Genomic DNA, 27,009 nt, shown 5'->3' with positions numbered 1-27,009 from the left:
CTTCATAGAACATATATGTTCTATGAAGTCAAGTCAGGTCAGGCAGAAACAAATCTGAATACAAGCAGAAAGTTTCTTATGCTATATTCCCAAAATGCGACAGTCTATTCTCCACAGCAGTCAATCCTTTTAATACAAACCCCAATTCCAATGAAGTTGGGACGTTGTGTAAAACGTAAATAAAAACGGTATACAATGATTAGCAAATCCTTTTCAACCTATATCCAATTGAATACACTACAAAGACAAGATATTAAATGTTCAATGCTAAAAAAAACAAAACTGTTTTGAACATTCCACAGGTGGTTAATTGTCATAATTGGGTATTAAAGGAGAATCCCCAAGTTGTTCACAAGCGAGGATGGGACGAGGTTCATCACTTTGTGAACAACTGCGTGAGTAAATAGTCCAACAGTTTAAGAACAACAATTCTCAACGTACCATTGCAAGGGATTTAGGGCTTTGTAGTGTTTTTTTTTGCGCCGAATCAAATGTGTTATGCTCACTATTCATGCCGTAGTTGGTTGGCTTGGTTCCAGACTTAAAACTCTATATATATTAGCAATTTTCGAAACGTCAATGAAACTTCTCTTAATACATCATCCATGCAATGAAACAATTAAATGGGGAAAAACACTTCCGGAGACAGAGCCGAAAAAAAGTGAACGCGAAATGAAAATTGAGCGGAAGTACGTAGGAGGGCGGAGCCAGGCTAGTAAACATGCCCCATGCCCCTGTCCCAACTTTTTTGGAAAGTGTTGCAGGCATCAAATTCAAAATAAGTGAATATTTGCAACAACAACAAAAAATTATCAGTTTGAACATTAATGAATATAGGTTGAAAGGGATTAGCAAATCATTGTATTCTGTTTTTATTTACGTTTCACACAACTTCCCAACTTCAATGGAATTGGGATTTGTAAATTAGTGGGATAAATAACGTTAACTATAATAGCATATACACTCCAATAAAAGTCACCTGTTACAGCGAGACTCTTTTTCTTTTTTAGAGATGTGCTTTACTCTGACACTGTCACATATTCATGTGTGCAGAGTTTCTTTTCGTTTTGGCTGTTAAACATAACGTTAATGTGGGACAGTAACGATACATACTTAACGTCACTACGCCAAGTATATTCAGTATAAGTGTTTTATGAGTATGTACTTATCTCGCATTGCCAGACCTCTCGACCGCTCACAGCGCTGCGGAGGAAGTACTTGAATATTATTATTTTGTTCGTTATTTTGAAAAGTACTAACCGGAAGTAATGTGTATTTTATTGTGGTTAATTTGACAGCGGTTCAGTTGTACAGAGTTTGACAGTAGTCTAAGCAGTTGTCTCCTGCCTGTCTATCGCCTGCTGAGAGTCAGTCACGTTAGCTGTTGTATCACTTGCCACCGTTCGAATGCAAACAGAGTAACAACAGCTTTATGAGATAAATACAGACAGCTTTGTAGTTGTTGCACGTCTCAATGGACACTGTTCAGGTAAGTTAGTTAGTTGAATACCCAGGTTGACATGAGTTAGCTTTAGCATGTCGCTAGCAGGGGTTGGCTAACAAGGGCAGGGCCAGTTAGCCGCAAGGTGAGAAACAGGTAATGATAGCTTGCTAGTTGATTGGGTTCTAATGTGAACGCTAATTAAGTAATTCGTTGTCACCTGGCTAACTATGTTTTAGCCACTATATGCTTTATTTGCCCTTTTACACACCTTGTTTGTCATCCCCAGAAATTGGTGTCTGGATTTTCTCTGGACCTGGGACCATTGAAAGAACCTCTTGGATTTATTCGTGTCCTAGAATGGGTAAGTAAAAAGTTAAAATGTCTCTAGATACTAAACCACGTAGCGTAAACGTTAGTTACAAGTTATGCTTGATCCTCGTGCTTTTTTGTATTTCCTAGTAGGTAATTCCACTAATTTAACGTAGGGCTGGGCGATATGGCAAAAAATATGATCACGATAATTTTTTCCATATTGATCAATATCGATACTTATCACGATACATAATTTGATAATGCTGCCAGGTTGAAGAGTATCCTGATAATGACTGAAACCTGAAGAAACCAGAGGGTTCATTAGTTAAACTTTAGAATATAGTTTATTAACGTAAAAAAAATAGAATAACATAATGTAACATTGAACTGTGCAAACATGGCTTGGTTTAGAATATATTGTGTGATAAAAGAATATATTGAATAACATCTAAATGTAAACATTTAACTTTGCAAATATGCTTTATTTGCCTTAACAAAACAGTACAAGTTAGTAATGTAAATGCAAATAATGTAAATAAAACTAAAAGCTGTGACTACTATCACATTCACTTTTCATATGGGGCAATGGTCGCAAAAGACGACACGATTGATTGTTGTTTTTCAGCCCCGCTAGTGCTGCTAACAGCAAAAAAACCACTAGGATGTTGGACAAAACTTTTTGGCAGACTAACGTTAACATGGGCCCGCATTTTCAAACTCTCGCTGTGTTGGTAACTTTTCAACTGACAGAAAAGATTGGTTGTGTTTCCCGTCTTGGTCGACATCGTCCGACGGCATATTTTGCAGACCGTGTTAATCTGCGCTTCGTCGCTTTTGAGATATCCAAACCACTTCCATATAATTTACGTTTATATTGACTGTTACCTTTTTTGTCAACAATTTCCTCAGCTTTGGATGATGATGCAAGTTCACTTTCACCGTCGCTTTCGTGCCCATGCCCCTTCATTTCTTCACCGCCGGTAACTCAAACAATGCTCTGCGTAGGAAATGGGCGTGTACTTTGACGGGCAAGCCAAAAACTTCTTCTTCTATTGACATTTTTTGGCGGTTGGCAAACAACTTTTGGTTGCCAACCGCAATACCACCACCTTCTGAAATGGAATGGTGTTTATTTCTGCTGTGTAATAGGCTGTTGGATCTATCCAAATCGAGTAAAATATGTCCAAGTTAATCATCGTTATTGACCGGAATTTCATTGCGATCCCATATCGAGATCGTTTTATCGCCCAGCCCTAATTTAACGTACTAGACCAAGTGTCCACTATACAGTGTTGTAAGCAAGGTATTCTAGTACATAGCCTAAGGTGTAAAGGCAGACAAACACGTGTTCATTAACTTTTGCAGGTTCCTCTGTCTCTGCATTGTTCATTTGTCATTTGAGTCTTGACTTTTGACCTGGTTCATTGAGTTAAATTATGCCATAGCTGGTGAATGCCTGGAGCTACTTATTTACAAAGTGACATGTTAACCTAAATTGGAGAATGTCAACGTTTTATGATTATGCCCTTGCACACTTTTCATTGTACACTCAATTATGTATGGCAGTGGACCAAACTGGAAGTTGAAACAATTGCCAGGAAATTCCCAAGTATTGTGACTTCTGTATTGAAATAATAGCTATAATAGTGGTTGCATTAATTTCAGACAGTTTAGCACTTCCAGTCAGAACTGGAGTGTTGTTGAGTCCATGTGTAGTTACACAAAAAAATAAATTCACAATCAAGCAGATGAATATGTAAGATGGGTGATATTGAAAGCAGAGGCCAAGTTGGTGCTTCTGTGAACAGTTGTATGTGGCTGTATACAGCTGTTGAGAATCAAATGCAGGGTTTTTCCTGCATATGGGGATTTTTGGCACCCCCCAAAGAGGTTTTAGCCAGCCCCAAAGGAAAATCACCAGCACCAAAATGGTAAAAATTTAGATTAAAAATAGCAATCCGTATGTGTTCAAGAGCAATTTACCAAACAATTGTTGAACAAGCGGAACAAAAACTTGTATATGAGAGTCTGGCTGTACCGGACTCTCCCGGTTATTTATTTCAGTATTAATATAATGTTTTTTAACCAGTTTTGTACACTGGGGTTTTATTTACTCAAGCATAATATACAGGTAAATGCATAGATTTCTGTCAAATCAGGTAACACCGACTCATTGCATTTACTGTACGCAGACCGATCATGCGCAGATCCCCCAAAGGCCCATTGTGACCCAGGAGAAACCCTGAAATGGTTAGGATGCTCTAAATATCTCTACCCTGTGACTCCGACTTCATAATGAGTAACTTGAATTCACCATACACAAAAAACAAACAAAAAAAAAATAGTTCAGGAATGGCCCCTCTAATGTGACCGGCCCCTAATACTCGTTGTGCTGTCTATATGTCGTTGAGGAAGACTACTGTGCTAACTGCCCGGATACAGCAGGCAGTGCTGTGTGTATTTAAGGCGTGAGCTTGTGGAGCAGCCTAGTCCGCTTGATGATTAACTTATACAGCAGGTATTATCTGCTGCTGGCAATAGAGTTTCACTCCAGGAAGGTGAGTAATAAAGCCTGGCTAATATTAGTCTCAATAAATATCAACCGAATTAAAACTATATGAGAAGTCAGGCAATCAGAATAAGTCAGCCGTTAATTATATAAACCACTTTATTTAAAGATAAGACTTAAGGTGAGGTTAATTGCAATGAGGTTAATACAAAAACAGCAGGTCTAAATTAAACCAGAAAGTTGGATGATCTCTATGGGTCATACGTGGTTGCCCTTGTGTCTGCTTCCAACTCTATTTTAAGACGTTGTTTTAAAATGAAAATGTAATAGTGTGGATGTAGCCTAAATTTCAGTGACGTGGGGGTTTCAGCGTTGATATTGCGATGTGCGCAATTTTCACATCACAGGACATGCAATGTCAAGTGAACTCGAACACATCATGCTACAACTTTTTTGCTGCTTCATACAAAAGGAAAACTGGCACAGTTCTCACTTTCCATGACTAATCCACATGTTTTCCACTAAATGCATACAGTCTAGGCAATGTTAGGCCTGCCACAGTTTCATAGCCTAGCGATGCATAGCAGCGATGACGGCAACCCGCCCGACCCATCTTAAAATACGGACGCTGGCTGGTCTACCATGCTTCGTGGGAGTTACTTTTTGGCAAGGTCATCTGTGCGTGTGTGTGTGTGTGTGTGTGTGTGTGTGTGTGTGTGTGTGTGTGTGTGTGTGCACACAGCGGCTTGCATAAGTTTACACACCCATGCTAAAGTTGACCAAAAAGAGAAATAAAAACCATCATTTAGAAATTGATCTTAATTAAAAAAAATTAGGAAAAATCCAACCTCTAAGGAGACCAGTTCTCTTTGTGAATGAATAATGTATCGTGAATAAATAAATGTTCTTTCTTAAAATACAGGGGGCATAAGTATACACACCCCTATGTTAAATTCCCATAGAGGCAGGCAGATGTTTATTTTTAAAGGCCAGTTATTTCATGGATCCAGGATACTATGATTCTGATAAAGTTCCCTTGGCCTTTGGAATTAAAATAGCCCCACATCATCACATGCCCTTCACCATACCTAGAGATTGGTATGGGGTACTTTACATAAGATCATCTCTCAATGCAAATCAAACCAGCTGTTAGGCGAACTGAAACAAAACCAGGTGTGCTATGTTGACAAGTAGCTCATGCTAATGCATGGTGGGGAACATTCAGTGTTTCCCACAGATTAGAAAGCAATTTTTTGGCGGGGGGGACACACTGTTGGATGCTGTCCTCCTCTCCTACTTCAATGCCTAACGAATCTATCTCTCTCTCTCTCTCCCTGACCCTGTCTTTCACTGGTTGAAGCCTGAAAATATTGTAAACAAATTAATAACACAACTAATTACACTGGTCGGACTGTTCAGCTCTGTTACAGACTGATATCTCCGGTTCAGGCTGGTCCTCATCCTCAACGTGCCTTTTTCAGTCGCGGAAAATACTTTTCAATACTCATCTGGATTGAAGCAGCAAACATTCAGTGTAAGAGTAAAAAATGATAACACATTTATAGTATGTTTATTCACAGCTGCTATATAGTGTTTTGACCTCGACAACCCAACTGCATTTTACCGCAAACTTGCGACTAGTTAACTTTCTAAAGCAGGCGCAATCGCTTGTTTGCTAAGTCGGGTCAGTGATTGTGAATGTGTGATTGTGTAAAGGTGTTCACGAGATAGATACCAACCTTTCGTGAACTTGTGAATTTCGCCAGCCGTCTTCTCTCCTTTACGGAGACAGACGCTGTGGGCTCGCGTTAAGGGTAGCTGTCGAAGAATAGTCTTGAGCAGATGTAAACACTCAGGATGAGTCGGCGATGAGGTTGAAACGATGGGATTTTTATTATTTTTTCCCCAATTAAGGCCACAGAGGCAAGAATGATAATCTAAAAATGAACAAAATTAAGGAAAGCAACAAAAAATGTACTTTCAAGAAAATAAAGTAAAATTGACGTGGGAGTCAAAACAAGCAGATAATACCAACATACAGCTGTTTCCTAATTGACCTTAAACCAAGTCAATACTCTGAGGGCATCCAACAGACTTACGTCCTCCTCCCTCAGGTTTTCCTCACCCTCCCCCCAGCAACAGACACTGCCAGTCTATATAAGCCTGAAGCCCACCCCTCAAATTGGAACATACCAACACCACAGTATAAGATAGGGGTGGCTCAGGTGAGTAGACAAATAACGCTCAATACAGCCAAAATACATATAGCTATAAAGCTAACATTTTAAACATTTACAAAATATCATTTACATGATTAACATTCCACTTAGACAAAGCCACAAGACATCTTGATGGCTAATAAATGTATTACTTAAAATTACGGTTAACTTCCTGTTAACCCGGAAGTCCTAACCTCATTTAAACCTGAGGATTGCGGCAAACTTTCTTTTATAACAAAGAGAGCACATGCTGGTAAGACAAAGATTAAATGTTACCCTCTGTTAACTTCTAAACTCAATAAATACACGTAGTTAACAAAAGACATGTGTTGTGTGGTTAATATAAACTGTCATGTTTGTGAAGAAGTAAATAGCATGGTCTTATACAATCAGAGAATGCTGTATTGATAGTTGTAGCAATTGCATATAAATCACCGCAGTAGTAAATGTTAAATGTGTACACAAGAAAGCTACGGGATAACTGTGAGAAATCTGATAAATGACTAGGTTTACAGATTATTTGACAACAGTGTGTGGTAATTAACAGACCATATGAACACGCTAAATAAACCTATACAGGCAACATTTACATTCAGTCTCTGAGAGAAAATAGGTAGCACATCGCTAGCATGACGGCAGCCATGCGCCCCGTCACAGCTCGATGGTGTTTTAAGCCTCCGTCGCCCTACAGGCAGCTAACCCTCACCTTAACACTACGTAACTTCTTTGACATAACCATTGCCGCGCTGCCTGAAAGGCAACGGGGGCTAAAAACACCAAACACCGCACAGTGGGAGGAGCTGTGTGTGTGTGTGTGTATGTGTATGTGAGCGAGACACAAGTGACAGAGAGACGGAGGAGAGCAGGGAAAGGGAATGCAGAAGAACGTGTTTTAAACAGCGTTTTAAAATGAATAACGAAACGCAATGTGGGGCGGCCGGTGCTGATAGTACGGCGCACCGCCACACATTAGTCTGTGTGGGAAACACTGACGTTATAAGGTTACAACTAGAGATGCACGGATTACAATTTTCTAGGCCGATTCCCATTTTCTTTGAGTTAAGCCAGCCGATACCGATTTTAGCCGATTCCGATTTCATTTTTTCTAACCACTTTACAGCACACACAAATATTTATTTTCTATTTTTTCTCTAATAGAACATTTTGCATAGAACATTTTTGAACAGATAATGGATCACTATAAAATAGAACTATATAAATTACTCCTGGTGTGGGAAACTCACACACATCTAAAGTGCAATGTTAGAACCATTTCCTTCTTTTCACATCCAATATCCAACAAAAAAAAATTTGATTTTGGTGTTGTCCCTCCACGCCCTTTTTCCTTGCAGGTTTTGCATATTGCAAACTTGTTATCTTCTGCACACACGTTGAAGAATTTCCAAACAGCTGACATGTTGCAGGTTAATTCATGAGGTTCCCTACATGTGCGACACGCGAGAGGGTACGCGCGACACATGGCGGAAAAGTTGAGAGAAAGGAAAAAGAGACTGTGCTGTCGCGTCCGTGTGTGCGTGCGTCCTTGAGAACTGTAACTCGTATAACTTATGTTGTCAGTAAATTGTAGCATTGACCGGCATGAAATCGGCATATGTCAGACTGACCTGCCGGTCATGGCCGAGCACGTGAAAACCGACCTATCCGTGAACAGATATATTTTAATCGGCAATTGTTTTAAACAATGTAAACTACAACTCCCATAATGCCACTTCACGACATCAAAAGTCTGTGTTTACATCCATTGTTTTGATTGAGAGACATCTAGCGGCAGAAAATAACATCATGTACGTTAAAGTGTGTATGCACTTTATATTGTATTTAATGCATTACAGCATACAAGTTAATGGTTTATTCTTTGTTTAATAAAGTATATGAAATGATGAAAAGTTTTGGGTTCAATTTGCTCTAAACCATATCAAACAGAAGGTACTTCGATGAATTGTCTGGCTATTTCAGTCGCCTACGTGTATGAATAGTGATTTCATGTGAAGTATTGAATCAATATCAGATTGTGACCAGATTGTATTGAAATTGAATCTTAATATCATTGACAATACCCAGCCCTAGTTAAAACTAGTGGTGTATTGATTCCTTTGACAACGATACGATATTTGCTGATATCCTAAAGTCTCACGGTACGATTTCAATTCAGGAACCTGAAATCGATACGAGACAATGTCATATGCCAATTCAACACGGTTACATTTATATAAACTCCAAAAAAACTAAATGTGATGTGTCCGTTTTATAACTGAGCTCTTCCAGACAATGGAAAAAAAAACAACAAAAAACTTCGTTTTAATAAAAATAAATATAAAGTGGGAATCTACAGACGGATTCTTACAGACAATATGTATCGATATTTTCACTGGATCTTTGAATCGATGTATCGATCCCGATGTATCACCCCTAGTTGAAACCTGGCCACCAGTTTGGTGGCTGTGTTTCTTGCGTTTGAGAATTTTTGACCTTTAAGATGGTCAATGAGCTTTAAAATCTGATTTAACTTCCAGTTACTCCAGGCAGTTTAGCAAGTTGAATGTGGTGTTGTAAATCTGCTTCAGTCTCACGGCTGAAATAAACAGAATTCTTTCAGGGTGATGTTTTCTCAGTATTCTAGTGCTGCCCCCCTCCTCTACTGTAATGCTCTTGGAAGATGTTTATAATTCATATGACTGGATGTCAAACTTGTTTGTATGCCACAGCCTGTAAACATGGACATTTGCCACAGTGTCAGATAGAGGGTGGTCACCACTTATGGAGGTGGTCTGGCTATTTTTGTAGTCCGGACCAGCTGGGTTGGATTTTGGGCCACTATTTTTTTGTATGTTCACGTGATGTGCTATAACTGTACCATAAATGTTGTTGTTTAAAATGTTAAACTGCTGTTGTCAGAACCCTGTGACTGGCTGCTGCGGTCTCTTATCTGGCCTGCCACTCCTTGCCCAGGAGAAGTAGTGAGGAATGCTTCAGTCAGTCTATGTGAGGCTGGGTGGGACACTGGATTCGGGACAGGGAACCCCGCCTCTCCACAGGGTTTATTTGGGGTACTGTCTGATTGGCCTGGGTGGGTCAAACAGGGCTGAGATGAAAGCTGAGAAATGTTGTGGCGATCCAGAAACACCTGAAAGATGAGACCCATTCCTGAAAATCCTCAGCTTGCAATGTACTGCACTCCAGTTCTCTGTGTGTGTGTGTGTGTTTCTGTTTATATTGCGGTCTTTACTCCACTACTGCAGCCTGTTCACCTCAGTGCCTGGCCCTGTACTTTGGCCCATTGTATGCAAATGTTATATACTTGCTGCAAAGGATCCTGATGATTTGGGATTGTGCTTTGGTAGATGTGGGTGTAAGTGAACAATGGACATTATTCTTGAAAGAAAGTACGGAAGCATGGATCACATGCCCTTATCAGAAGCTTTTGATTGGAGGAAGGATGTCCTGGGAAGGGGGAGAGGTTTGTGGAGGGGGTGCCCTTTGTCACACGGTGTTCCTAGGTGCTGTAGTGCATATTTATTGATACTTTACAAGACAGTTAGCCTACTGCAACACCACCATTTGGTTATGAAAAAAGAGCAATTTTCTTGTGACCAGGTGACCATATCGTCACATAAAAAAAATCATGAATCTTCAATTTGTTTGCCTGTGATTAAGTTTGCGCTGAGGTAATTTTCCAACTCTTGGCTGATAACAAACTTTCAAAACACTTTGCATAATCCCAAATATGCATTTTCATCCAACACGTTACAGGAAATTTCAGTACAAGATATGTTTTGTCGTACGTTTTTACTCTTGAATGTTTATGATCAAGGATCTTTCATTAACACAATGGGTTTCGCTCAGCGCCTCATCAGAAAAATGTACAATGGGCCAAAGGCTTAAACACGTGAAAATAACGTGTTTGTGTTGGCGTTTTTATTTCGGCGCCCAAGTTGCCGATGTTGACAATCTGTCCGTACCAGACTAGGGATGTAACGATTACCGGTGTAACGGTAAACCACGGTGAAAATGTTGATCACAATTACCATTTTCATTTAAAATATTATTATCACGGTGGATTACCACGGTGTGGAAACACTTGATTGACCAATCAGTGACGAGAGTCATCGCTTTGATCTCCTGCCAATCACTCGCGCTCAGACAGGAGAAGGGAACAGAACAGCTGTAAACAGACATTTTTTCTTTATCATTCCTTTCCTGTTTTCGTCAGTCATGTGTGTAGCCCAGAACGTAAGTTAAAACTATTCTGTAGCTTGCTTGGCATGAGTTTTACTGCCTTATTATCTGTGCAAACGTTTAAGCTACATTTTTATTCATATTTCAATAAGTGTACTGTTACAATGTGGATTAAGTTTTGCCTGTGTTAGCCTGTGACATGAAATTTATTTGGAGTGAGAGAGATATATTATCGCCTTGATAATATTGCTGTTGCTGCGTTTCTTATTGCATAGATGTGCAGATTGTTTAATATTACTTGTGCAGCCACGTGTTGATATTCAGGTTGTGTTGGGGCAATTTGCTAGCAAGGTGCAGTCGCCAGTAAACAGATAGCACTGTGGAGCCACGTGCTTAGCTATTAAAGGCGTATTACACCGTTTGTTTCGTTATGGATATGTGTGCTGTAATAGATGTGGCTTATTCTCAGTTTGTGTTACTGAGCAACATGTTACATTCATGTTAATTATTACGGAGAAATGAATGTAATTCTTAGTATTGTTTCTTGTTATATGCTGGTGGCTATAACATTTCGTTTTGGTAAATAATGTTTATATTAAGTCAGATGCTTATTAATGTGCATCATTATTTGCTTTTATTTCAAAACCACATCCAACTTCACATGTAACGTCAAATACAACTTCATAGTTAACTTCATTTCTTGCGTATCTACAGTACTGTACGCTACGCGGGCTATATGCACGCCCGGTGTGTTTTTCGCTGTAAGGCATGACAAGAAACAGAATACACTGCCTGATGCCAGCACACATATATGTAATATCTACAGTTACGTGACAATTTTGAGAAAACTACTAAAAAGGAAAACAACATAGAGCTATGGCTTTTTTTTCTATCTTCATCCTGGCACTATGAATCCACAGGCTTTATTTCACATTCTGACATACCTCCAAACTGATAGTCTGACAGAGAATGCAGCCAAGATTTTATTAGACCATCTTGCAAGTGTGACATGCAATAAACCTGCAAGATTACAGTTATCGCCTTACTCCTGACTGCAGTTCATCCCTCACCGCAGTTGATTCTCTGGGACCCTGGAGTGGCATCGCAGTTTTTCTGCACCGTCAGTTCGTGATGAGGGTTAGAGGAAATGGTCTGGGTTCCTATTTGCTTTTCATTCTTTCTGCTGGGGTCTGCTTTCTGTCAGCATAGTTGAAGATATCCGTGTGTTTTTCTCCCTTTACGAGAAACATTTTGCTGACATTCATTCTTATGCAGTGTGAAAAACAACCCCTACAGTGTTTACCCAACTTAAGTGTTGTCTTCTCAGCGCTGCATTATAAGTGACACTTATAGCAGTATAGGCTACTTGTCATTCACATGACACAGGAAATAGGAAAGTTTCTACCTCCAGTTAAAAAAAAACTTCAGACACAAATGTGTGGAACAAGTAGGCCTAGATGCAGCAATGAGTACATTTACATGCACACCAATATTCCACTATTATTCCGAATATGACAATATTCCAAATTTGATACAGCATATACCGGTTGGATATTCAGAATAAGGCCTTATTGCGAATATAGCATTTTCAGATTAAGACGTGGGATATTCTGGTATTATTCAGGTTTAAGAAGCATTCTTTGGACACGTATACACTGCATTCGGAATATGCGTCTCAATCAGGGTTTTTACTGCAGTTTACGGCCTCTTGCCTGTTTCCAGCTTATGGTCAGCTCTGTGTGTTGCTATGGTTGCTGTACACAAACCAACCGGCCAACAGTTTGCAAGGCTGCAGACCCGATAAGAAGGAGAAACACAGCTACGGAAGGAAAATCAAGAGTGTTGGCAAGCAGGGGATGCATATTTGATTTATCAGAATCACATAATTTGTATCCTATATAGTATGTCTTCTATATCGTTTATAATAGATTATCAGTGTGTTTTCTTTAAAATGCTTGCCATTTGTGATAAATCGTGAGTTTACTATGGTCAATCATGTGATTAATCGCGATTCAATATTTTAATTAATTGACAGCCCTAGTTTTAATGCATTCATTGTAGGTCTTTTCACGGAATGAGTACAATGTAGAAAATCACCTGCCCTATCCTTAAGATAGGCTCCATAAGATAACCAGCATAGTACTAATTCTTTAGTAAAAATGGAATCTAATTATATGATGGCTTTTTGTAAGAGCTAGCTAGGCTGGTTGAAGCTGAAAGTTTGGTTTGTGCCAGCGTTTTGCTTTCAGCTCTGAGCTGCAGGAAGGGAGTTTCCTGTGTGGAAAAAGGATGTGCTGACTGCAGGGAGGAGAGTGATATTAAAGTGGGGAAATTAGTTCAGAAGGTGAAAGTCACATCTAGAAGGGAAAATGCATCGACTTAAATGTAGAATCTTACCTCTGGTCCTAAAATACAGTACATTTTGAAAGTTTTTTTTATAACCATGAGGAATTCACATTATTAAATTGATTACTGAATGACAAACTAGTCTGTATGTCACAGCCTGTAAACACGGACATTAGCCAGTAATGGCAGTTTCTCACTGTGTCTGTCATTAAATTGGCAATAATTTAATTTGAATAAAAACTTGTATTAAGAATTTATGAATCTATTTAGTGTATTGTTTTTATTAAATCAGAATTACAGCAGCTGAACCAGGTTTAATTTCCTTTAAAACCAAACGCCTGATAGCTTGGGACACCTGTCAGTCAAACAAACTCGCCTCTCCTTAAAAACCCTTTAACCCTCGTATATTTCTCTGCCCTACAGGTCTTCACCATCTTTGCCTTTGCCACCACTGGAGGTTACTCTGGGACAACCCACATTACAGTCAAATGCCCGGAAGAGTTACCTGTAGAGCCTGTGTTTGACTACCCATTCAGGTACTGTAGAACACTAGAGCGCTCCCAGTCATAATAGCCTCTGCTGTGTATCTCTTATTAATCTCTAGTATCTCTTGTCCACATCAAAAATACATTTTAAAATACAGTAAGTGTGTGAAACAGGATTTTCAGATTGTTTTCTTAAAACTCCAGGACAAAACCTTTCAGTTGGCAAACAACACAATTGTGGATTACTGTCATCATCTGGTGAAAAGTATGGCTTTTACACTTGTGTAGCAGTGTGTCTCAATTCTGATACTTCCATGAGTACACATGTAGTAGTATACTATGTACTCACTTGTGTAGTGTGTACATTTTGACAGGGTAGTGTTCAAGTCGCGCAAGGCCGTTTTGCACTGACCAGAAATGATTCTTCTTCCTCTCTTTAATGGTAAATTGCAGCCCAGCGAAGCATTACCACAACCTATTTGTTGCCATACAAAATATATACCAGCCTGTTTTCTCACTATCTGACTGCAATAAAGTCATATACATGTATAAATTACATTTGTATAGTTCGGTATTCACCGTTTCAATTGCAACCGCTGCAGCTTCCTCGCCCGCCACATTCACAAGTTGGAAAATATTGGAAAATACGTTGGTGGTCCCGTAGCCTCCGCTCCGTAGCAACCATTGAGTGCGAGTAGTGTCCAGTGTTCCACACTCAACGTTTTGACCGCTTTGAGTGCAGCATACAGGTACTCATAGTGTTGCATTTGGCCATACTTTGTCGGTGTGAACACGCTATGTATTCAAAATAGCAAGTGTAAGTACAGAAGTATGCAATTTAAGACACAGGGTTGGTCTCAGCAGGTTAAACCTCCATTCTTTCCCCTGGAACTCTCTTTGATGGCTTAATTTTGTGTCTCAAATATAGCCAAATACACAGTACTCCTATTGCAGTAACATATCTTTATGTTTATGTTGTCAGATGACTGCACAAATAATGATTTGATTGTGAGTCTGTCTGTCTGTAACGTTTATACCATCTGAACTTTATATATGATCATATCCGCACCATACTATTCCACTGAAAGTCAATAAAGACAGGGTTATTAGTCAAAATGGTGATCACACTGGACGGCAGTAAAAGAAGTGGTGCCAGCATCTGGAGTTTAGCAGACTTGCTGGCATTCTGCATGAGCAAACAGAGCTGAGAGCATCAGAGTGGTTAGCAGAAACAGAACATTCTTTTGAGACAAGACTAGCGGAATATTTACTAAGTATTGCAGCCCTTTCTTAGGCTCTTAACAGTACGATTGCATTTGTTCTTATTTACTACAGGATTGCACTAAGGTTTTGCACAGGTAAAATAAAAAACAATACCAACATTAAGATCTGATGAAAGCAGGTGTAGAATCTACACATGAACGGAGAGAAAAGGTGAACCTTTATCCCTAACCTTAACAGTAGTTTAGACAATACTTCAGTGACAGTAGCAAAATACAAAACTCATTATAAAGTTACTTTACACATTAGATCTCTGTTCAGCACAGTGGTAGCATTATACTTTCTCGTTGTCAATCAACGGAATCTCAATTATTAGGCTTTTTTAGAGAAACTTCAGATAATCAGCTGCTGTGACATTTTGTATTGGTAATGTAAACGAACCGCCAATTCATTTGTCATTAAAGCGTAATTCTGAAGTGGAGAGCTGCAGACAGAGCAGAGGTAAGCTAATGCTATTAGCTAAAGTTACTCTATTGACTTGGGAAAATAGGGTCCAGGTTGAAAAAAACTAAATTAGCCTTTAATTTCCTCTTCGCTTGTGTTTTGCTGTAAAAAATATAAAAGTAGACTTGCCTATTTTAACATATGTAGAGCGGATCTCCGTGGCGCATACGCACCACTTTCGCGCTGCTCTCAGGCCTTTTGTAGCCAGAAGATAAAGTTGTCGGTATAGGTCACAAACTATTAAATCAAATTATTAAAGCTACAGTAGATTGCCCTCAGTGTCAAATTGACGGACAGACTTTAGATTGTTCCATCAGTGTTAAAAAAAATTCCGTCAGTGACGGAAATATTTAATGCAACTTCTTGTTTAGCACGTCAGACAAAAGGTTTTACTTTAAAGGTATAGTATGCAGGAATATACGCAAATACAATGTAAAGACTAATACAAAAACAATCGCTCTCAGTCATCACTTATGACCCAGTAGAAGTGTGTGGTGGTGTCTGGATCTGCAGTGACCCTGCCCTCTGCCTGGATTCTGTCTTTGTCTAATTTTGCAGTGTGTGTGTGGGACATTTCTGGGCGTCAACAAAGATCCTCTGGACCCCACGTGGGTGTGCAACCTCGAGCCAATAGTCCCTTTCCATCCGGAGGGGATTTTTGCAGTTCCTAGAACATAACGTTCCTAGAGCCCTTTTCTTATCGTGTTCCGACTGGACCAATTTGGGGAGTATTATAAATTCCTCTGGCCGCGGTTCCTGTAACTCTTTCAGCTCCTACTTCAGGGCAGGGTCTTTTCCCTTTTCCCTTTTCCGCATAGGAACCCTTAGTGACCTAGCAACGTCTGAAACGCGAACAGTACATATTCTTCACGGTCTGTTGCAATTCGCCTACGTATGCTAACTAAGACAAACATCACGCATTCAGCCAGGTAATTGTTAATGCTAGTTAAACTTACCCGTCGTTTCGTTTGCCTGTTGCGCTCTGCTCTTCTCTCTTCTTCCATCATATTAATTAGGATCATATTATGCTGGAGCCTTCGTCTTCTGTGTTTCTCTGTTAAGTACTCCAGCCTAGTCTTTAAACGCCGCCGTTTAACAAACAAACAAACAAACACACGCACACACACACACAGACAGATCACAAGTGGAAAGCTCTAAGTACAGGTGTAAACGCCCTAAGAGGATACATTGAGATCCGAGCCACGTGTCTGCATTCTTATATCCGTGTGTAAGGGTATGTTTCCTGGGCCACATTAAAGGAGAATTCCGGCCAATTTTTACGTTAATCGTGATCGCTATAAATATGCGTGTACTTTTGATTGAAAAAAAAACCAGACTATTACCGACTCGGTGCAAGCAACACGGAGTAGCTGCAGCTACGTGTACAAGCTTCCACTTAGCTAAAACGGCAGTTGTCGGGGCAGGTTTTAGAGTGCCTTTGTGCCTCTTAACAGACACAAAATGCAATTAAAATGTCTGTGCAACATGAACAGGGCCCTTACGTGACAAGATGCATTTTCAACTCGACATTGTTTAAATTCACCTGCCCTGTCTCGATCCTGCCGGTGGGTAGCTCGCCCTGCCACTTTTTTGAATTCCCCTTAAAATAAATGATATAATAAATATATTCAAATGTTGGCTGAGTGAGTTTAGCCTTCTGGAGGGGCAAAAGTGTGCGTCATTCACAACAAGACAAAAAAAGGGTTTACTAAACATAAAGTGCTAAATAATATTTTTTTCTCAAAATCACGATCAAACTTTTGATTAATTGCACAGCCCTACAATAACCTTATTTTTAGTTTCATAGAACGTCCCTGAATTCCCAAATATGTAGGATATTACTGCAGACATTGCTGCTCATACGACGTCTCCTCATGTTATGTTATCTCGTAGTGCTGTTTTCTCTGGAGAAAGCGGCTGTGAAGCGGTTTCATCTGGGGGGGGGTTGTACTCGCTGCTCTCGTGCCTGGTGTAGCCAGTTTAATTGATTATAGTGAAAGCGTAGTGTTGGAACGTCCGCTCCGCATACATTACGCAGGTAATGTAGCCAGCCCGTAAGTTAAAATGAATTGAACTTGTAAGGCAGGGAAAGGGAAGTGAATTGCCTGAATGTGTGAAAACAGCTTCATCTCACTCATTTGTTTTTTTTGTGTGTGGAATATATAGCATCATTTTATAATTTTGTCCTTTCAGGAGGGGCAGGGGGTCATTTTGGGGGGGGCCGGCTACCTCCCCAAAACAATGGTAGAGGAAACACTGGTATGATATATGTGAGAGTAACAACGGACATTTATATACACACTCACACAACCAGCCATTCAAACGGAAATGATGTACATGTGTATTTGCATTAAGCTGGGAAGTGAGATCTGATCACAAGTGGTCACTGAGAATGCATTTGGTAACACATTGTACTGCAAGGTTGGAATAGACATATTTAGAGCTGTCATGCTATCACTTAAAGGAGAATTCCGGTCAATTTCAACCCGTAGCTCTGTTGTTTGGAAATTTGAGTGCTGGCAGTAGCAAAAAAGAAACGAAAACAGTCGGTGCTGCCTACACCGTGTTATCCTCCTGCTAGCGTTAGCACCCAACAGGCTTAAACAGGGCAAGTTTTAAACGTGTTTTAACCCTCTAAACATGCTCGAAATGTCATTACAAGTGACTACCCATGGGCAGTGATTCCTTCCGAGGGAACCTGACTGCAGTAGATGTGACAGAAAGGCATAAAAGTTGTGTTAATCCAGCCAGTGCACATACCTCTGTTTATTTCCTGTTTTCCGGTCAAGTCCACACTAGTCGATTGTCAAACTCATACAATCCAATATTCCAGTCAAATTTTCTGTGTTTCCTCGGAAGGAATCCCTGCACATGGGTAGGCACTTGTAATTTTATAGTTATTAACATATCAAGCATGTTTAGAGGGTTAAAACACGTTTAAAACTTGCCCTGTTTAAGCCTGTTGGGTGCTAACGCTAGCAGGGGGATAACACGGTGTAGGCAGCACCGATTGTTTTAGTTTTTCTTGCTACTGACCGCACACGTCCAAACAACAGAGCTACGTGTTGAAATCGACCGGAATTCTCCTTTAAGAGGAGTTTAGAGGTTAAAACCATCCCAAAATCCAGCAATGTGGCTCCTTCCAGTGTGGGTGTTTTTATATGTATTTTAGAATGTAACCGCTGTGAAACAATAAAAAAATGGTAACTCCACTGATTCACTGCTTTGTTTGTCTTTCTTTCTTTCTTTCTCTCTCTCTCTCTCTCTCTCTCTCTCTCTCTCTCTCTCTCGCATATATATGTGCATACAGTCTTTGTAAAACCTTACAACTCTCGCTTAACCCTTTTTAATATTCTCTCTTCTTGCATTCCTTGGATAGAAGAGTAAATCAGGTGAGGACTTATTTTCTCTGAAATCACACAAAAGGGAGTGAAACAAAAGTCATCAGAGCGACTGTTGAAAGTGCCTTCTCCCTCTCTACCTTCCTTCAGGTTGCCAGCCCACCCATATAACATGCCGACATGCAACGGCAGTCAATCCAGTGTGACCTACCTGCAGGGCGACTTTTCCTCCTCGGCAGAGTTCTTTGTGTGTGTTGGTGTGTTTGGGTTCCTTTATTGCACCGCCACATTGATCCTCTACCTTGGCTACCAGAACGTCTACCGCCAGACCACCCGTGGTCCCATCTTGGTGAGTACACACCCTCCCGTCATCACCGAGCTTTCCTAGTACCTTAGTAGGTATTCGCTCATACCCCAGGTTGGTGGGTGTGAATGAGGCAGAGATGGAGTTGTTTTTTACATCTCTGTAGCCTTGCGTTAGAACAACAAGGTGGATGTGTGATATTTAGCACACACACTAGCTTCAGCCTCATGGGAGGCAAGAGAGAGCCTACTACATTGAACCTGTATGTGTGAATAGTTATCAGGCATCTTAGACCCTCATTCTTGGTTTTAAAATGTGTCTTGGGTGAACATTTGTTGGCTTGGTGACGGCATTTGGTTCGCTTGTGGAAAATAATAATAATATCCCTACTATTTTTGTCACCAACACCCATCCAACTCCTACATAATTATTACACAGAGTTACATCTTCTATTGTACTTGGAAACATGTGACTTTGGTATGGCCCTAATCTCATTTTACTAAATCTACACTTAGATCTCATTCTTTATATCTCAGGCAGAAATACAGTGAAACTTTTATTTTTAAGCACATGTACATAGAAGGTAATCTTGAGGCATCAGCCCTCTAATAATCCTGAGCATCAATATAGAAGTATGAAGACCGGATGGAGATGCCAAAACAGCACATTATATAACACAGCCAAAACATCTGTGCATGTTATTTTTTTGAATTTAAAATGACAAAATACACAGCAAATAAGAAATTCTAGAAACTATGAACTGGATTTTGCTCTTGGAATGAGAGCACACTCATTAGGTTTACATGCGACAGGAACAAAGAACCTTCAGAACATCTGTGTGATATGATTGTGAATGTAAAAATGCTGAGTGTATACTGTGTACTCCCCCTCCAGGACCTGGTGCTGACCGCTGCCTTTGCCTTCTTGTGGCTCGTGTCGTCCTCAGCCTGGGGCAAAGGCCTGACTGATGTCAAGTGGGCCACTAACCCTGAGCACCTAGTGGAGTCATGCAAAGAAATCTGTCAGCCAGGAGAGTTTCCTTCCATGGGCCGCCTCAATGCCTCTGTGGTAAGTCTTGGTAAAGTAGTGCAGCTGCTACAGACCGTAGTACCTTTTTGTTAAGAGACCCAACATTCTCAGAGTGGCCATGTTTGTCCTTCAGAGGAGACAGTGTTTAAAAAAAACTTTTAGAACCATTGGGAAACTCATCCTGTCTGCTCCAGGATTTATGAGAGCTGCTGAGCTGTCCTAAACCGGACACACGTTTGCACATTCCAGCAGAACCTTTTGATTCTAAATAACAACAAGATCTTCAAATATATAGTTCAGGTTCAAACATTGTGGGACAGATTTTGTCCTCGATGTAATCACTCCATCCACACACCAACTAAACAAGAAAACTGAGCTTTACTTCCCAGAAAACGTATTGCACGTCAAGGGCACAAAGCCATGCATATTCAATAGTTGTCCTTTAAAATTTTATTTAAATTAGTGGCTTTCATGCTTCAGTCTGTCTTGTTGTATCACATATAGTATCATCAACCATAGTTCATTATCGCAACATGTATGACTGACTGTTTATGCAGAATGAGCAGGCAAACTATGTGGCTAAACCATCATGGTCATTAATATATAGACACACCCAGGCCACTTATTCTTGTACCTAGGTCACATTTACACCTTAGAGTTATTATGAATTTAAACCATAGGATAACCTTCTGGTGTAAGCTGTTTTTAAAAGGAATAAAAGTTTTTAAAAGTAAAATTCTCATCACACACTCAACAGCCATTTTAATTCCAGAGATACGTGCACATGTTCCACCAAAACAAGTTCCTTCCCGGGACTATTTTGCAGAGGCACTGTTGCTGTGTCTGCCACCCATGACAATTGTGATGGTTTTTCTCCCATCCAGGAATGTTGTGTAGACTAGCAAGACCTTCCTCCGCAGTGCTGTGGAGGAAGGTCCGGTAACGTGAGAATGATAGGGATGGGTACTGAACTTCGATACTTTGTAGGCACTGACTGAATTGCCTCCTTAGTATCAAGTATCAAAAAATGCCTCGTCATTCAATACCAAAGGCACATGTGTTACACTCGAGACCCGCGGGCCAAATTCGGCATATCAATTTAAGGATCCCAATTAATATTGGCACACCAAGTTTTTGTAGCTTTTTCAACATTTTGTTGCTTTTTCTGAAGTTTTTGTCACTTTTGACCATGCTTTGTTCAACCTTTTCTCTCTGATGGCTGAGGAACTTTTTTGCTGACTTTTTTTAGGACTTTATGTGGACCAAACTGTAAGTTAGAAGACTTTATATAACATGCAATAATACTGTCAAATATATTTGACGTTTCTCATAAATAAAAGTCTGGCCCTTGATGTCGTTCTTATTTTCCAGTGTGGCCGTTAGTGAAATTGAGTTTGACACCCCTGACCTAAGGAGTAAATCTCATCCGCGTCAGTGAGCCAATCGGCACGCAGCATGTTTCTACCAAGCTCTAATAATGCTGCCGATAGGCTGTCTACACATCATAGAGGCATGCCTGAAAAACTCTACGTTGCGCACAGACACCGGGCTCACCTGTGTTTGTTGTATTTTGAGAGCCTTGACTACCATGTGCATCACAGCGTGTAAAAGGTGCTTTAAAAAAAGAAAGATTTGTAATGTAATTTCTTTCTTTTTTTAAATAGATTTAATAAAATTGGTATCGGAAAAGATACCCGACATCAAAATAGGGCTGTGCAATTAATTTAAAATTTTAAATAATCATGATTTAAATATTGACCAAAATAATCGTGATTATGTTTTCTTTCCGTAATCGAGCAGCTCTACATAAAAATGTTGTTATATTGTTTTACAGTTAACGCTAAAACACAGTGGCATTAGGGTTGGGTACCGAAACCCGGTTCCACAATGGAACCGGTTCCTACGCAAACGGTGGTATTCGGACCGGATTAGAACGCAAATTTCGGTTCCGACTGAAATATTTTCCCTCTGTCACTCCGGACAACGGTAGACTCTTTTTTTTTTTTTTTTTTTTTCCCTTTTCTGCCGAGTGGCGCACGTGCCCGCTCGCGGTGTGAAGCGTGTGTCCGCACTATTCTCAGACATGCACTCTACAATCACTACTGACAGACGGCTTTTTGTACACGCTCTGAAACGGACGTAAAAATATCACACTTTCTCTGTAGTCTACCGTTAGCTAGCTATCGTAAATGTAGGCTGCTTTTAAAATGCCATATGTTCCCTCTGGGCTCACCAAAACGGACGTAAAAGCATATTAACCATTCACTGCACGTGATCGCTAGCAATCATATTACACTTGCTCTGCTAGTCTATCGTTCAGGACTAGACTCTGTAGTCTGGTGGTGGGGGACAGCCTCCCCAAATTGTCTGCCCTTTCAAACTCCTCCCTGTGTGTCCAGGCCTCTTGGACACCATCTGAGAGAGGTTTCTCCTGTGCAGGACATGCCATAAGTTAGGAGAGGTGTCGTATCTTGCCAGAGAAGGCAAATATGGTCATTTTTCTGCAAAAGAACTGCTAAAGTTTGAAGCTGGTTGGCATACCAACTCAACATTTATTTTGTTGTTACTTGTTAATAGTGTAACTGTTATTTGTTAAATTGTTGTAGTTATGTGTTAGGTTACTTAGGTTTGCTTATTATATATGTAAGTACTTTTAAAACATTAATATATTGTTACATTTAAATAATTTTAAATAAAAGAAGAAAAAAAAAATCCAAAACATTTCTTTGATGGCATTTTTCAGTTTTTCAAGAATCGGTTTAGGAATCGGAATTGTTTTAAAAGTACCGGTTCGGAATCGTAAAAAAATCCAAACGATACTCAACCCTAAGTGGCGTGCTTTCTAATAGGAGAACTTCTGTACCTTGCTGATGGTGTGAGTCGGATGGGTTATAACTAACTGCTCCGCCCATACCTGAGAGAGTATGCAGTACATCTGTCTAAACGCTAGTTTTGTCCAAAAGCAGACAGCATTATGAGCTGATAGTCAAATGTTGGCATTTGTTGCTGCATGTTGTAACTGCTGCTGTGACCAAACTTACCTGATGTCCACCTGATTCCACCAGCTGTACACTAACTGTCTTCAGGAAAATCACAATTCTAAACTTACTACAATTTTAACAAACTACTAGAGGGTGGCTGATAGATTATTGTTGTATATGAGTGCTCTAATGGAACAGTGGAGTACAGCCACTGCCATCTGGTGTTTGAAATAAAAACCGACATCCCTTCCATTGCTGGGCTTGCTTCACAATTTTTGCAGCAGAGTCAAAGCAACACAGTATTTAATTATTTTTTTTTTTTGTGATTTGGCGACCCAACAGTTTCAGAGTGTAATTCTTTATACGCCACTGTACACGTGCATTTGTTATAATTACATTACTTATGATCAAAATCTAGCAGAGCCAAAAGCCAGTCCAAGTTGTCCAACGTAGCTTCCTCCGTGTCCTCTAGCCTCTGCCGTGATGTCTGGAGCGGCTGCTGCACCCGTCGCCCACTTGTCCAGCTCCAGTTCTTGCACAACATCTCCACCAGCCGTTTGCGTTTAGTCTTTCTTAACCAACAAGTAAAGCTTTCTGTCCATCTGCAAACTCCGTAAATCACAGAGAGTGGACGCAGAGCTGCCGGAGGACATCAGAGAAGAAGAAAAAAAATATTTTTCTCCACAAAATATGATCCAGTTTCACCAAAATCAGTGGTAGTGCCATAGTGCGAAGTTACATAATGTGTAGTCTATATCGACGACGATTAATTTACGGGATTGTTCAGGGGCCGCCGGAAATTCCGCCGGATGTCTTTCATTTCGGCCGGATGTTCCTTCACCTTCCTTTTTCTTTGTGTTGGCGTTCTAAACTCCAGTGGATTTCTGAGGACTACGGTTAACTGCTCCTCAGATCTCTGCAGGGTAAATCCAGACAGCTAGCTAGACGATCTGTCCAATCTGAGTTTTCTGTTGCATAACTAAAACAACTTTTGAAAGTACACGTTCTACATGTGCAAAGGCTATTTTGCAGCGGCACCGTGGCTCTGTCAGGCACTCAGCACTGCCCAAGGCAATTCGTGATTGGTTTAATGAAATGCCAATAAACCAACCAGATCTATGGAGGAAGGTCTGGCAATGCGAGACTACATAGTGTAAGAACAGGTGTTAGGGGCGCGCAGGGGAGATGGCAGTGGCACCATTCTCCCTATTACAAGTCAATGTAGCAATCAAAATGATTTGATGTTATTTTATGGTTAAAAAGTTACACAATGTCGCTTTAACTATGTATAATAAAATTGTAATGCACTTAGTAAAATTAAAGTGTGGTCTTACAGTAGCAGTTTATTTTCCATTTTTGGATGCGTTATTGTAATCAAAATAAATGTGTAGATGCAATAATAGCTTGTATTTTCATATTTGCTGACAATAATGTAAGTGTTGATGTACAGGGCAAACTTATTTTTAAGCCTTACTTTAAAGTCACTATATCAAACTAACTATAGTATATAGTTGTGGTATTAAGCGGTGTGTGTGTGTGACGGCAACAGATGAAACCTTTTAAAGCTTATAGCATGACTGCACTGGAACACACAAGTGGAGAACACAACATGAATATAATGAATGTAGGTAGTGTAATTCACCACAAACTGACCTCACAAATTACTAGGCAATTCAGTAGGGTTGATCAATTCAAGAAAAAATATATCTAGTTGCGATTACTTTGACTGATGTTGCAACTGCGGATTGATTTGTGAAATTGAGGGAATGATCATGAGGGATGTGTAGCAAACAAAGATGTTTTCTAATGTCTGTAGAAAGGCAACGTGTAGGCAAGGACATCTGTGCAGCACGTCAATACTGTATTTAATTCCAGATGGTATTTTGACACGCATTTTGGCTATATTGCGCCTCCTGCGATTTGAAAATTGCAGTTGGGACATATTGCAATTTCAAGAACATTTTGATTAATCGGAACACAGTGAGCTTTAAAAGTACACCGTACACATTATTTGTTGTCACTTCCTATCTTATGTCTTTTCTTGTCTTTCTACAGATATTTGGCTTTTTGAACATGATCCTGTGGGCAGGGAACTGCTGGTTCATCTACAAGGAGACTCCTTTCCACAGGGATCCCAACCCACCAGCCAGCATGGAGGAAGGAGGGCCCCCTGAGCCCTAGCCACATCACTGAGGCTCCTCAAGCATAGCCCCGTGCCCACAGCACAAACGCTCTGTGCCCAACACTGGTCTCTGATGTTAACCTGCAGAAATGGAAACAAAAGGAAGGCAACTGTCCTAAATACCCCCTATACCTCCCAACACATGTCGGAGCTATTTTTCAGTTACGGGTCTTTACGTAGCTCAAGTTAACCTAGTCCCCAAAAACCCTTTATTTTTATTTTAAATCTGTCATCACTGTATGTATTTGGTGTTCAGAACAGCAGGCCTGCAGTGCATTTGCTTCCACATTAGCACACTGTCCTCCCCTGATGTCCGCCCTTCAGGGAGCCACCTAGTGATGCAATTGTGATGTAAGAACCCAGAATCTCTCCTGGTCTTCAGCCAGAGAAAAGCTGGAAGTTGAAAGCCAACATCCCTCACACCCAGTAAAAGCAAGTGTTGCCATAAGAAACAAAATCCAGAAGCAAACTTTTTAGGTGGGAGCAAATGCACCCCTGGGGTTCAGTCCAGTAAGGGCCTGCTCTTCTTCCAATATGTAATCAGTAAGAGAAAATGCTACAGTACAGATTCCAAGTACTGTATTTCTAAACATGTCAGTCACTTGTCATTTCAATTTCAATAGATGAGTCATAGCACGAGGGGCAAAATATGCTGAATGCTCTTTTTCTCCAGTTAAAGCAACAACTGATACCAGAGCCCTGCTCTATAATCGGACTAAGCCATGTGTTCTCTTCTTTTCTCATCTCTGCCTCTGAGGCACCAGACCATCTAACCATTAAGTTAACTGCCATGCCATTTCCCCACCAATGTTCTAATCTACTGACACACACACTTAAATATACTTCATAACCCCATGGGTTTTGCAGTTTCAACACACTTGGAATTTATTGTGCTTAAAAAGAATACTAAGTAAAAAGAAGAATCACATTACAGTCTACTGCACTTCTCTGGCAGACTTTAATTTTGAACGTGTCATTTTGCGTGATGTTTCAGGTTGGTTGTGACAGCCTTGTTTTCAGCCTGTAAACAGAACAAGGCAGGTTCTCTACATGTTTACTCCAGTATCTGTTGTACATGCCTTTACAGTGGAAGGAACTTAGGGATGTCAGGCCAAACCTCAAAATGTTATCATTTACACTACTCCTTAACACTAAAACTCGTTCTTGTTTGTGCGTTGTTTTTTTTTGCGAAAGGTGACTTGCAATGACTTTATTTATATACAGTTCATTTGTATTTTTATCTACACTAATTGGTCCGTTACATATTTTTAAAACCAATGTTGGGTTTCTGTTTGTATTTTCCAAATAAGTGGCATAAGCTTCTCCTTGATTTGTTTTGTAATGTCAGATTTGCTGTTAAATATGTTTATCCACTGAATAGCTTTAGGCCTAATCGTGTGATGATAAATAGTTTAACTAACAAAAGTGGCAAACTGTGGTTGCCAGATTGATGTACTCTTTCTGTATTTCTTAATGCCCATAGTTCTGCTCTACATGTAACTTTACAGCCAGTGCCATACATTAGAAGGTTTTGTATTGAATTCCTACAGTCACTTTTGATTACTCTTTTTCATCACGCTGATTATTGTCATCACAGAGGGATCTAAGGATCTCTATGAAGTAACTGTTTTGAGTTATTGGGCCACCTGTGCAGCTGTTTTATTTCACCAACTTAGCCTCTGTAGGGAAGAAATGAGAGGCTGCCTGAGGCACTGTAAGTAAAGTAATATATTTTCCACATCATATTGAAATTAAACACAATTCGTAAGATGCTTTATCAATTTTAAAAGAGAAATCTTATCTTAACTAGAGCACAGTCATATGTGGGATGTTTATGTAATTGGACTTCATGTATTTAATGCCTTGTTTGTGCAAAATGAAACCAAGGTTTATCTGTATTGACAAGTGTAAAACATGAGAGCTGGAACTGCTGGA

General features: G+C 40.0%; 1 protein-coding gene across 1 annotated transcript; it reads left to right on the top strand.

Annotated features, from left to right (window-relative positions):
- Window positions 1-1,299: 1,299 nt before the first annotated feature.
- sypl2a (synaptophysin-like 2a) lies at window positions 1,300-27,009 on the top strand. Its single transcript, XM_078249333.1, has 6 exons — window positions 1,300-1,489; window positions 1,731-1,805; window positions 13,451-13,563; window positions 18,729-18,927; window positions 19,777-19,950; window positions 24,948-27,009. Exons 1-6 carry the CDS (start codon window positions 1,475-1,477, stop codon window positions 25,071-25,073), a joined length of 702 nt encoding a protein of 233 aa, XP_078105459.1. The 5' UTR covers window positions 1,300-1,474; the 3' UTR covers window positions 25,074-27,009.

The sequence above is a fragment of the Sander vitreus genome, chromosome 4 (assembly GCF_031162955.1).
Source record: "Sander vitreus isolate 19-12246 chromosome 4, sanVit1, whole genome shotgun sequence".
Taxonomy (NCBI): Eukaryota; Metazoa; Chordata; class Actinopteri; order Perciformes; family Percidae; genus Sander; species Sander vitreus.
The sequence above is the reverse complement of the archived record's forward strand: the minus strand, read 5'-3'. Positions and strand labels throughout refer to the sequence as shown.